This window comes from Cheilinus undulatus, linkage group 22, assembly GCF_018320785.1.
Source record: "Cheilinus undulatus linkage group 22, ASM1832078v1, whole genome shotgun sequence".
Lineage (NCBI taxonomy): Eukaryota > Metazoa > Chordata > Actinopteri > Labriformes > Labridae > Cheilinus > Cheilinus undulatus.
The window spans coordinates 17,179,443-17,193,253 of record NC_054886.1 but is presented as its reverse complement, the minus strand read 5'-3'; the positions used below and the strand labels follow the sequence as shown (position 1 = coordinate 17,193,253).

Genomic DNA, 13,811 nt, shown 5'->3' with positions numbered 1-13,811 from the left:
TCCAACTACAACCACCACAGCTGCTCCAACTACAACCACCACAGCTGCTCCAACTACAACCACCACAGCTGCTCCAACTACAACCACCACAGCTGCTCCAACTACAACCACCACGGCTGCACCAACTACAACCACCACAGAAGCTCCAACTACAACCACCACGGCTGCACCAACTACAACCACCACAGCTGCACCAACAACAACCACCACAGCTGCTCCAACTACAACCACCACAGTTGCACCAACTACAACAACCACAGTTGCTCCAACTACAACCACCACAGTTGCACCAACTACAACCACCACAGTTGCTCCAACTACAACCACCACAGCTGCTCCAACTACAACCACCACAGCTGCTCCAACTACAACCACCACAGTTGCACCAACTACAACCACCACAGCTGCTCTAACTACAACCACCACGGCTGCACCAACTACAACCACCACAGCCGCTCCAACTACAACCACCACAGCTGCACCAACTACAACCACCACAGTTGCACCAACTACAACCACCACAGCTGCTCCAACTACAACCACAGCTGCACCAACAACAACCACCACAGCTGCTCCAACTACAACCACCACAGCTGCTCCAACTACAACCACCACAGTTGCACCAACTACAACCACCACGGCAGCTCCAACTACAACCACCACAGTTGCACCAACTACAACCACCACAGCTGCTCCAACTACTACCACCACAGCTGCTCCAACTACAACAACCACAGTTGCTCCAACTACAACCACCACAGTTGCACCAACTACAACCACCACAGTTGCTCCAACTACAACCACCACAGCTGCTCCAACTACAACCACCACAGCTGCTCCAACTACAACCACCACGGCTGCACCAACTACAACCACCACAGCCGCTCCAACTACAACCACCACAGCTGCACCAACTACAACCACCACAGCTGCTCCAACTACAACCACCACTGCTGCACCAACTACAACCACCACAGCTGCTCCAACTACAACCACCACAGCTGCACCAACTACAACCACCACAGCTGCACCAACTACAACCACCACAGCTGCTCCAACTACAACCACCACAGCTGCTCCAACTACAACCACCACAGCTGCTCCAACTACAACCACCACAGCTGCACCAACTACAACCACCACAGCTGCTCCAACTACAACCACCACAGCTGCTCCAACTACAACCACCACAGCTGCTCCAACTACAACCACCACAGCTGCTCCTACTACAACCACTGAAACTCCTTCAACTACAACCACCACAGCTGCACCAACAACAACGACCACCACAGCTGCTCCTACTACAACCACCACAGCTGCTCCAACTACAACCACCACAGCTCCTCCAACTACAACCACCACAGCTGCTCCAACTACAACCACCACAGCTGCACCAACTACGACAACCACGGCTGCATCAACCACAACCACCACAGCTGCTCCAACTACAACAACCACGGCTGCTGCAACTACAACCAGCACAGCTGCTCCAACTACAACCACAACAGCGGTTCCAACAACAACCACCACAGCTGCACCAACTACAACAACTACAGCTGCTTCAACTACAACCACCACTGCAGCTCCAACTACAACCACCACAGTTGCACCAACTACAACCACAACGGCTGCACCGACTACAACCACCACGGCTGCACCAACTACAACCACCACAGTGGCTACAACTACAACCACCACAACTGCTCCAACTACAACCACCACAGCCGCTCCAACTACAACCACCACAGCTGCACCAACAACGACAACCACGGCTGCTCCAACTACAACCACCACAGCTGCTCCAACTACAACCACCACAGCTGCTCCAACTACAACCACCACAGCTGCACCAACTACAACAACCACAGCTGCTCCAACTACAACCACCACAGCTGCTCCAACTACAACCACCACAGCTGCTCCAACTACAACCACCACAGCTCCTCCAACTACAACCACCCTAGCTGTTCCAACTACAACAACCACAGCTGCTCCAACTACAACCACCACAGCTGCTCCAACTACAACCACCACAGCTGCTCCAACTACAACCACCACAGCTGCTCCAACTACAACCACCACAGCTGCTCCAACAACAACCACCACAGCTGCACCAACTACAACAACAACAGCTGCTCCTACTACAACCACCACAGCTGCTCCAACTACAACCACCACAGCTGCTCCAACTACAACCACCACAGCTGCTCCTACTACAACAACCACAGCTGCTCCAACTACAACCACCACAGCTGCTCCTACTACAACCACCACAGCTGCTCCTACTACAACAACCACAGCTACTCCAACTACAACAACCACAGCTGCTCCAACTACAACCACCACAGCTGCTCCAACAACAACCACCACAGCTGCACCAACTACAACAACCACAGCTGCTCCTACTACAACCACCACAGCTGCTCCTACTACAACCACCACAGCTGCTACAACCACAACCACCACATCTGCTCCAACTACGACCACCACAGCTGCTCCAACAACAACCACCACAGCTACTCCAACAACAACCACCACAGCTGCACCAACCACCACAGCTGTTCCAACTACAACAACCACAGCTACTCCAACCACAACATCTTCTAATCCAGTTTACAGTGTCAGTGTGCAGTTGAATAATGAAAATTTCACAGTTGCACTAGCAGATCCTGGATCTCCTGAATTTCAAGAGCTTCAGCAGCGATTAATATCTGCAGTGAGTAGCTCTTAAAGTCAAGACATTTTTCATATGTTCATTCATTTGGCGATGGCGAAGTCTTCATAGCTGATTTACAAAACCCCACTTCTAATGCTTTTATAGTTCTTTCACAACGAGTTATACTTTCAGGTAGTTGCTTTTTTATACATTGAATTATTCTTGACTGAATCAGTTTTTAGTCTGAGTTATTCACAAGAACAATCAATATGAATGTAATTTTTAGATCAATTGATTAATTTTCTTACTTTGTTTCACATCTTATTTTGTGCTTTAAACAACCAAAACTAAAATTTTTTCTTTTCCTTTTACAGTGTGAAGCTATCTACAGACCAAGATTTCCCGATCGTTTTGTCGGATGCACTGTTCTAGGTTTCAGGTTAATGACTTTTTAATAGGCTTATCAAACTGAGTTCATGTTATCAGTCTTTCAAAGCAACTCAGTAGTACATTTTCCTCTTGTGATGTCCTATTTGTCTTCATTCTACAGTGCTACAACCACAAGACAAGAAGGGGTTACAGCAAATTTGGGAATTGTTTTTAATGGGACTGCTTCAGCTGGAAACCTCCCAACAAATAATGCTGTTTCTAATGCTCTTGTTGAGGCTGCAAGTAACCCAAACAATACCTTCAATGTGAGCTTTATTCCTCTTCAGTTACAATCATAAGTAAGTAGTCCAAATGCTTCACTATTATTAGTTTCTATAAGTTTGTGGACTTTTTATCAACCCTAGATTTTGTCTTCTTTTAGGTAAAAATAATCACTATCATATTCCTTTCATTTTTTTCAATAGGTAGTCCAGTTACAAATACAACTACAACTGTTGCACCTACAACTGCAGCACCCACAACAGTTGCACCCACAACTACAGCAGTTGTAAATCGAAATGTGACTTTCAGATCTGTGCAAAGCACTTTTACAAATGATTTACTGAATTCATCATCTACAGCTTTTCAAAATAGAACTGCCCTCATAAAGGGACAGGTAAGTCTCAGACATCAGACTGATCCAGGTCTTGTGGCACTGAAAACACAGGTAGTTGTGCTACAAAAAGTAATGAATTCAAATTATCTCTGTTTTTCCACAGATTGATCCTCTTCTTCAAGCGCATTTCCGTCCTCATTCCAATCTTCAACAGTTGTTGCCTTCAGGTACTGTCTAGGAATGATACAGCTACTTATGAATATTTTCTCGATGTTGAATGTAAAACAAAATTACTTGTCTCTCCCTCTGCAGAAATGGATCTGTCATCAATGAAATGAGCATTGCATTTACTAGCGCCAATGCTCCCAATGCCAGTGAGGTTGGACAAGTTTTCATCAATGCATCTTCAACTGTAACTGGCTTTGACATTGAGCAAAGCTCTGTCACCGTTGATGGCACAAGTATGTACTTCTCACAGCAGTCTGATCAAAAAAGTATCACTTTATAAGTTATATCTGACTAAAATTGTTTCATTTTCTTCTCTTTTAGCTATAACTTCAAGTGGAGTCAGAACCAAGATCAGTCTCATCACAGCCTTCTGTCTGGTGCTGATGTCAGGGCTACTGTCAAGCCAGTAATGGCATTAGTGCTGTTAACCATCTGAATTTCTTTGAGAATATGATTTCCATCACTGGTGTGAAAACTGACTGTGTTGTGGGTAAAAACCCAAGATACTGTCCTCAACCTACCTTTGGATGAACTCACTATGAAATGCATCTTTGCACTGACCAAAGCCAGCTATGACAGTGGATGTGTCTGTTTAGCCTGAACATGCTTCTGTCTGGGATCGTTGAGGATAACTGGCCAGACAGAATGATAAATATCAGCTTTAAACAGGAGTGTTTAATAGTCACTATAATTATCAGCAATACAATACAACAATGCTTTCTACTAAGCTCAGGAAAATTGTTGCACTATGTATGAACAACTGTGTCTTTCTTAACCAAGCACTGTGTTCTCTTAACTACTTGATGTCAGTGCTGCTTTGTTGAGTAGCAGATGAAGGAAAATTTTCAATCAATATTATTGCTTACAGTGTGGTAAAATCTCAGGTTGTGCATCAGTAGATTGAAGTACTGATGTTCCCAGAGAAAACACAAAAAATCATGGTGGGATTTTGGGTAATAAAGTCTTACAAAACAGTATTTTACACAAGTTAATCTGAAATTTATAACTTTAACCTTTCTGTTGTAAAATTTAAAAATATATAATTCATGTTAAGTCTTAATAGCGTCATAATGGAAATAAACAACAACCTTAAATTATTTAATGGAACATGTATCCTACTCTAAGCTGCACACTCTTTAACTAGTGTATTAAATATCTCATGGGATACCTATTCCAAAAAATACAATGAGAATTGTCCTCTCTCCAGACTATTTATAGAATCTTGTATGGTTGTATTCTGTGAGGTTTTTGATGTTTGTGCAATACTTGTCAGATATTTGATACAATGATCAGAATACAGACGTTGAGAATTTAAACAGTGTCTTGTGTGATTTTTTAAACTGCTGTCTGTGAAGGAAACTGTGTAAACTACAATCCGTCAACCGATGCTTGTGGCTTTGTTTAATTAATTCTGACAATAGCATCTTTAGCATCTTGCATGGCGTAAGTCATACAGTGCCTATAAAAGTATTCAACCCCTTAAATGTTTGACACTTTAAGTGATTTTCTAAATTAATCATAGTCAATAAAAAGACACCTGTGTCTGGAAGGTCAGTCACTGGTTAATCAGTATTCCTGTCTACCATTACACCATAAAGGCAAAAGAACACTCCAAGCAACTCAGAGAAAAGTTTATTAAAAGTATAAGTCAGGGGATGAATATAGAACAATTCATCCACCAGAGTTCAGTTAAATCCATCATTAAAGAAATGGAAGGAACATGGCACATGTGTGTATCTATCTAGAGTAGACCGTCCTCACAACTGAGTGACCGTGCAAGAAGGAGACTAGTGAGTGAGGCCACCAAAACATGTATGAATACTCTGGGAGTTAGAAGCTTCAGCAGCTGAGATAGGAGAGACTCTACTGTTTTCTGTTTTTCCTGGGTTCTTCACCAGTACAGTCCATGACTGTACAGATGACAGTCATGGACGAAAGTATTGGCAACATTGGAATTTTTCAAGAATATACACCATTTTTCCCAGAAATTGTTGCAATTACAGATGTTTTTTTATACACATGTTTATTTCCTTTCTGTGCATTGGAACAACACAAAGAAACAGAAGAAAAAAAGCCAAAGCTGACATAATTTTACACAAACTCAAAAATGGGCTGGACAAAATTGTTGGCACCTTCAACTTAATATTTGGTTGCACACCCTTGGGAAAAAATAACTGAAACCAATCACTTTCTATAACCATCAACGAGCTTCCTACACCTCTCAACTGGAATTTTGGACCACTCTTCTTTTGCAAACTGCTCAGGGTCTCTCAGATTTGAAGGGTGCCTTCTTGCAACAGCAATTCTGAGATCTCTCCATAGGTGTTCAATGGGATTTAGATCCAGACTGATAGTCTCCAGATTTCATGATTCCTTGCACACAGTCAAGGCACCCAGTGCCAGAGGCAGCAACTACAACCCCAAAACATCTTTGAACTTTCACCATGTTTGACTGTAGGTACTGTGTTCTTTTCTTTGTAGGCCTCATTCCATTTTCTGTACAACAGTAGAATGGCGTGCTTTTCCAAACAACCACCACAGCTGCTCCAACAACAACCACCACAGCTGCACCAACTACAACCACCACAGCTGCTCCTACTACAACAACCACAGCTGCTCCAACTACAACCACCGAATCTCTATCAACTACAACCACCACAACTTCTCCAACTACAACCACCACAGCTGCTCCTACTACAACCACCAGAGCTGCTCCTACTACAACCACCACAGCTTCTCCAACTACTACAACCACGGCTCCTCCAACTACTACAACCACCACAGCACCTCCAACTACTACCACCACAGCTGCACCAACACCAACCACCACAGCTGCTCCAACTACAACCACCACAGCTCCTCCAACTACAACAACCACAGCTGCTCCAACTACAACCACCACAGCTGCTCCAACTACAACCACCACAGCTGCTCCAACTACAACCACCACAGCTGCTCCAACTACAACCACCACAGCTGCTCCAACTACAACCACCACAGCTGCACCAACTACAACAACCACAGCTGCTCCTACTACAACCACCACAGCTGCACCAACAACAACCACCACAGCTGCTCCAACTACAACCACCACAGCTGCTCCAACTACAACCACCACAGCTGCTCCAACTACAACCACCACGGCTGCTCCAACTACAACCACCACAGCTGCTCCAACTACAACCACCACAGCTGCTCCAACTACAACCACCACAGCTGCTCCAACTACAACCACCACAGCTGCTCCAACTACAACCACCACAGCTGCTCCAACTACAACCACCACAGCTGCTCCAACTACAACCACCACAGCTGCTCCAACTACAACCACCACAGCTGCACCAACTACAACAACCACAGCTGCTCCAACTACAACCACCACAGCTGCTCCAACAACAACCACCACAGCTGCTCCAACTACAACCACCACAGCTGCACCAACTACAACAACAACAGCTGCTCCAACTACAACCACCACAGCTGCTCCAACTACAACAACCACAGCTGCTCCTACAACAACCACCACCACAGCTGCTCCAACTACAACCACCACAGCTCCCCCAACTACAACCACCACAGCTTCTACAACTACAACCAACACAGCTGCTCCAACTACAACCACCACAGCTGCTCCAACTACAACCACCACAGCTGCTCCAACTACAACCACCACAGCTGCTCCAACTACAACCACCACAGCTGCTCCAACTACAACCACCACAGCTGCTCCAACTACAACCACCACGGCTGCTCCAACTACAACCACCACGGCTTCTCCAACTACAACCACCACAGTAGCACCAACTACAACCACCACGGCTGCACCAACTACAACCACCACGGCTGCACCAACTACAACCACCACGGCTGCTCCAACTACAACCACCACAGCTACTCCAACTACAACCACCACAGCTGCACCAACTACAACAACCACAGCTGCTCCTACTACAACAACCACAGCTGCTCTTACTACAACAACTACAGCTACTCCAACTACAACCACCACAGCTGCACCAACTACAACCACCACAGCTGCTCCAACTACAACCACCACAGCTGCTCCAACTACAACCACCACAGCTGCTCCAACTACAACCACCACAGCTGCTCCAACAACAACCACCACAGCTGCACCAACTACAACCACCACAGCTGCTCCAACTACAACCACCACAGCTGCTCCAACAACAACCACCACAGCTGCTCCAACAACAACCACCACAGCTGCACCAACTACAACAACAACAGCTGCTCCTACTACAACCACCACAGCTGCTACAACCACAACCACCACATCTGCTCCAACTACGACCACCACAGCTGCTCCAACAACAACCACCACAGCTACTCCAACAACAACCACCACAGCTGCACCAACTACAACAACCACAGCTGCTCCTACTACAACAACCACAGCTGCTCCAACTACAACCACCACAGCTGCTCCAACTACAACCACCACAGTTGCACCAACTACAACCACTACAGCTGCACCAACAATGACAACCACAACTGCTCCAACTACATCCACCACAGCTGCTCCAACTACAACCTCCACAGCTGCTCCAACTACGACCACCACAGCTGCTCCAACTACAACCACAGCTGCTCCAACTACAACAACCACAGCCGCACCAACTACAACCACCACAGCTGCACCAACAACAACAACCACAGCTGCTCCAACTACCACAACCACAGCTGCTCCAACTACAACCACCACAGCTGCTCCAACGACAACCACAGCCGCTCCAACTACAACCACCACAGCTGCCCCGACTACAACCAGCACATCTGCTCCAACTACGACAACAACAGCTGCTCCAACTACAACCACCACATCTGCTCCAACTACAACCACCACAGCTGCTCCAACAACAACCACAGCTGCACCAACCACAACCACCACAGCTGCACCAACCACCACAGCTGTTCCAACTACAACAACCACAGCTACTCCAACCACAACATCTTCTAATCCAGTTTACAGTGTCAGTGTGCAGTTGAATAATGAAAATTTCACAGTTGCACTAGCAGATCCTGGATCTCCTGAATTTCAAGAGCTTCAGCAGCGATTAATATCTGCAGTGAGTAGCTCTTAAAGTCAAGACATTTTTCATATGTTCATTCATTTTTTTTTTTTTTGTTTTTTTTTTTTTTTTTGGCGATGGCGAAGTCTTCATAGCTGATTTACAAAACCCCACTTCTAATGCTTTTATAGTTCTTTCACAACGAGTTATACTTTCAGGTAGTTGCTTTTTTATACATTGAATTATTCTTGACTGAATCAGTTTTTAGTCTGAGTTATTCACAAGAACAATCAATATGAATGTAATTTTTAGATCAATTGATTAATTTTCTTACTTTGTTTCACATCTTATTTTGTGCTTTAAACAACCAAAACTAAAATTTTTTCTTTTCCTTTTACAGTGTGAAGCTATCTACAGACCAAGATTTCCCGATCGTTTTGTCGGATGCACTGTTCTAGGTTTCAGGTTAATGACTTTTTAATAGGCTTATCAAACTGAGTTCATGTTATCAGTCTTTCAAAGCAACTCAGTAGTACATTTTCCCCTTGTGATGTCCTATTCGTCTTCATTCTACAGTGCTACAACCACAAGACAAGAAGGGGTTACAGCAAATTTGGGAATTGTTTTTAATGGGACTGCTTCAGCTGGAAACCTCCCAACAAATAATGCTGTTTCTAATGCTCTTGTTGAGGCTGCAAGTAACCCAAACAATACCTTCAATGTGAGCTTTATTCCCTCTTCAGTTACAATCATAAGTAAGTAGTCCAAATGCTTCACTATTATTAGTTTCTATAAGTTTGTGGACTTTTTATCAACCCTAGATTTTGTCTTCTTTTAGGTAAAAATAATCACTATCATATTCCTTTCATTTTTTTCAATAGGTAGTCCAGTTACAAATACAACTACAACTGTTGCACCTACAACTGTTGCACCTACAACTGCAGCACCCACAACAGTTGCACCCACAACTACAGCAGTTGTAAATCGAAATGTGACTTTCAGATCCGTGCAAAGCACTTTTACAAATGATTTACTGAATTCATCATCTACAGCTTTTCAAAATAGAACTGCCCTCATAAAGGGACAGGTAAGTCTCAGACATCAGACTGATCCAGGTCTTGTGGCACTGAAAACACAGGTAGTTGTGCTACAAAAAGTAATGAATTCAAATTATCTCTGTTTTTCCACAGATTGATCCTCTTCTTCAAAGCGCATTTCCGTCCTCATTCCAATCTTCAACAGTTGTTGCCTTCAGGTACTGTCTAGGAATGATACAGCTACTTATGAATATTTTCTCGATGTTGAATGTAAAACAAAATTACTTGTCTCTCCCTCTGCAGAAATGGATCTGTCATCAATGAAATGAGCATTGCATTTACTAGCGCCAATGCTCCCAATGCCAGTGAGGTTGGACAAGTTTTCATCAATGCATCTTCAACTGTAACTGGCTTTGACATTGAGCAAAGCTCTGTCACCGTTGATGGCACAAGTATGTACTTCTCACAGCAGTCTGATCAAAAAAGTATCATTTTATTAAGTCTTTATCTGACTAAAGTTGTTTCATTTTCTTCTCTTTTAGCTATAACTTCAAGTGGAGTCAGAACCAAGATCAGTCTCATCACAGCCTTCTGTCTGGTGCTGATGTCAGGGCTACTGTCAAGCCAGTAATGGCATTAGTGCTGTTAACCATCTGAATTTCTATGAGAATATGATTGCCATCACTGGTGTGATAACTGACTGTTTTGTGGGTAAAAACCCAAGATACTGTCCTCAACCTACCTGTGGATGAACTCACTATGAAATGCATCTTTGCACTGACCAAAGCCAGCTATGACAGTGGATGTGTCTGTTTAGCCTGAACATGCTTCTGTCTGGGATCGTTGAAGATAATTGGCCAGACAGAATGATAAATATCAGCTTTAAACAGGTGTGTTTAATAGTCACTATAATTATCAGCAATACAATACAACAATGCTTTCTACTAAGCTCAGGAAAATTGTTGCACTATGTATGAACAACTGTGTCTTTCTTAACCAAGCACTGTGTTCTCTTAACTACTTGATGTCAGTGCTGCTTTGTTGAGTAGCAGATGAAGGAAAATTTTCAATTAATATTATTGCTTACAGTGTGGTAAAATCTCAGGTTGTACATCAGCAGATTGAGTTACTGATGTTCCCAGAGAAAACACAAAAAATCATGGTGGGATTTTGGGTAATATAGTCTTGCAAAACAGTATTTTGTACAGGTTTACCTGTAATTTATAACTTTAACCTTTCTGTTGTGACATTAAAAAATATATAATTCATGTTAAGTCTTAATGGCGTCATAATGGAAATAAACAACAACCTTAAATTATTTAATGGAACATGTATCCTACTCTAAGCTGCACACTCCTTAACTAGTGTATTGAATAGCTCATGGGATACCTATTCCAAAACAATGCAATGAGAATTGTCCTCTCTCCAGACTATTTATAGAATCTTGTATGGTTGTATTCTGTGAGGTTTTTTGATGTTTGTGCAATACTTGTCAGATATTTGATACAATGATCAGAATACAGATGTTGAGAATTTAAACAGTGTCTTGTGTGATTTTTGAAACTGCTGTCTGTGAAGGAAACTGTGTAAACTACAATCCATCAAACCTTCCTTGTGGCTTTTTATAATTTATTCTGACAATAGCATCTTTAGCATCTTGCATGAAGTCATACAGTGCCTATAAAAAGTATTCAACCCTTTAAATGTTTGACTCTTTAAGTGATTTTCTAAATTAATCATAGTCAATATAATTTGGCTTTTTACAAAAAACATCTTTAATGTCAAAGTAAAAACAGATTTCTACAAAGTAATGGCAAACATACATATGTAATGTAAACAATTGCGTAAATATTCCCTCCCTTTAAAGTGACTGACCCAATTTATCAGAGGTCAAGCCAGCTGGATCTAGTAGTCTCACAATTCGGGAAACAGGGATCACCTGAGTGTCTGAATGTGTCTCAATTGACTGTAGTATAAAGACACCTGTGCCTGGAGGTCCAGTCACTGGTTAATCAGTATTCCTGGCTACCATTACACCATAAAGGCAAAAGAACATGCCAAGCAACTCAGAGAAAAGGTTATTGAAAAGTATAAGTAAGGGGATGAATAGAAAACAATTTTCAAGGCATTGAACATCCACCAGAGTTCAGCTAAATCCATCATGAGTAAATGGAAGGAACATGGGACTTGTGTATATCTGCCTAGAGACGACCGTCCTTACAACTGAGTGACCGTGCAAGAAGGAGACTAGAGAGTGAGGCCACCAAAACATGTATGAATACTCTGAAGGAGTTGGCAGCTTCAGCAGCTGAGATGGGAGAAACTCTGCATACAACTGTTTCCTGGGTTCTTCACCAGTTAAAGCTTTACATGAAAGTGGCAAAGAAAAACCAACTGTTGAAGAAAACTCAGAATAAATCTCAACTAAAGTTTGCCAAAAAGCATGTGGGAGACACCATGGTCAAGCGGAAGAAAGTTCTTTGGTCTGATGAGACCAGACAAGACACCAAACACTGCACATCACCACAAACATACCATCAACACTGTGAAGCACTGGGGTGGCAGCATCATGCTGCTGGGTTGCTCCTTGGCATCCGGCCCTGGAAGGCTTGCAAAGGTAGCAGGTAAAATGAATGTGGCAAAAATAGGAAAATCATGAAGGACAATCTTATTCAGTCTGCAAGAGAACTACGGCTTGAGAGAGTTATTTTAGTGAGATAATGACCCAAAGTACACAGCGGAAGCTACACAGAAATGATTTAAAGACAACAATGTGAATGATCTGGAGTGGCCGAGTCAAAGGCCGCACCTCAATACAAAAGAGAATTTGTGGCTGCACTTGAAAAAAAAGGCTCTTCATGCCTGATCCCCATGCAACCTAACAGAGCTTGAGTAGTTTTGTCAAGAAGGATGGATTAAAATTGCAGTCCAGATGTGCAAGTCTGGTTGAGACCTATCCACACAGACTCAGTGCTGTGATTGCCAGCCAAAGGTGCATCTACTAAATACTGACTTAAAGGGGAATAAATATTTATGCAGTCATTTATTTTACTTACAAACTTTATATTGATATTACTTTGTAGAAATCTGTTTCACTTTGACAATAAAATAAATCATAATGACCATGATTGAGTTACAAAATCAATAGAAGGGTAAAACATCCAAGGGGGTGAATACTTTTTAAAGGCACTGTGGTTTTCCATGTGTCAGTAAAACAGGTTTGCTCAGAGAGAGAGAATTGGGAGTGGTGCATAGTTTGAGATTTTGTTTATTCAATAGCTGAGAGATGTGCAAATCAAAACTAGAACCTTTTATCTAACATTTGAGCATGCACAGTAAACATTTTCTATTTTAAATCTCTTAAAAATACAAGAATGCTATGATATGATTAGACTAAATTAATATTAACACCTGAAACTAAGGTAAGGTGGACATTCTCCTCTCAGTCTTTGGAAATTTTTAGGCTGGCCTCCTTTTGTTTGTTTTTTAAAACCCAAATATAAAAAATATTGATTATTTTGTAACCTGAACACAAAGAATAACAATAAAATCATATGCAGATTATTTATTATAGATGGCATATTCTAATACCAGCTGGAGTTTGGTGAACTGCAAGAAAGCTTTTAGCCACAGCAGTGATTTCCTTTCCCACAGTGTTTCTGATTCACTTAAAATGCCACATTTTAGGATGAAAAGCACCAAATGTATAGTTTTCCTTTACTTCATTGACATGGAGACTGAATCCATAATAAAGGGAGCGAGTATTTTGTCGTATTGTGAATCTCCATGTCATAATCTGTGGGGGGGTAAAGCTGGCTAAACTGAGAATATAGAGAGGTATGCTATTTAAATGACCATTGTTTTTAGCCACC

At 42.7% G+C, this 13,811-nt stretch overlaps 1 protein-coding gene and 1 long non-coding RNA gene across 2 annotated transcripts; both read left to right on the top strand.

Annotated features, from left to right (window-relative positions):
* Nucleotides 1–2,580: 2,580 nt before the first annotated feature.
* Nucleotides 2,581–3,339, top strand: LOC121504197. Its single transcript, XR_005991441.1, has 3 exons — nt 2,581–2,716; nt 3,031–3,095; nt 3,207–3,339. It is a non-coding gene; the product is annotated as an uncharacterized LOC121504197 (long non-coding RNA).
* Nucleotides 3,340–5,307: 1,968 nt separating this feature from the next.
* Nucleotides 5,308–10,634, top strand: LOC121505016 (uncharacterized threonine-rich GPI-anchored glycoprotein PJ4664.02-like). The gene is made up of 9 exons (XM_041780134.1): nt 5,308–5,312; nt 6,555–6,679; nt 8,826–8,959; nt 9,303–9,367; nt 9,479–9,657; nt 9,784–9,989; nt 10,093–10,157; nt 10,243–10,391; nt 10,482–10,634. Exons 1-9 carry the CDS (start codon nt 5,308–5,310, stop codon nt 10,568–10,570), a joined length of 1,017 nt encoding a protein of 338 aa, XP_041636068.1. The 3' UTR covers nt 10,571–10,634.
* The last annotated feature ends 3,177 nt before the right edge of the window (nt 10,635–13,811 follow it).

Coding starts and splice junctions, on each gene's coding strand:
- LOC121505016 (XM_041780134.1), top strand. Junction 10,158..10,242: donor TCAACAGTTGTTGCCTTCAG/GTACTGTCTAGG, acceptor CTCCCTCTGCAG/AAATGGATCTGTCATCAATG. Junction 10,392..10,481: donor TGTCACCGTTGATGGCACAA/GTATGTACTTCT, acceptor CTTCTCTTTTAG/CTATAACTTCAAGTGGAGTC.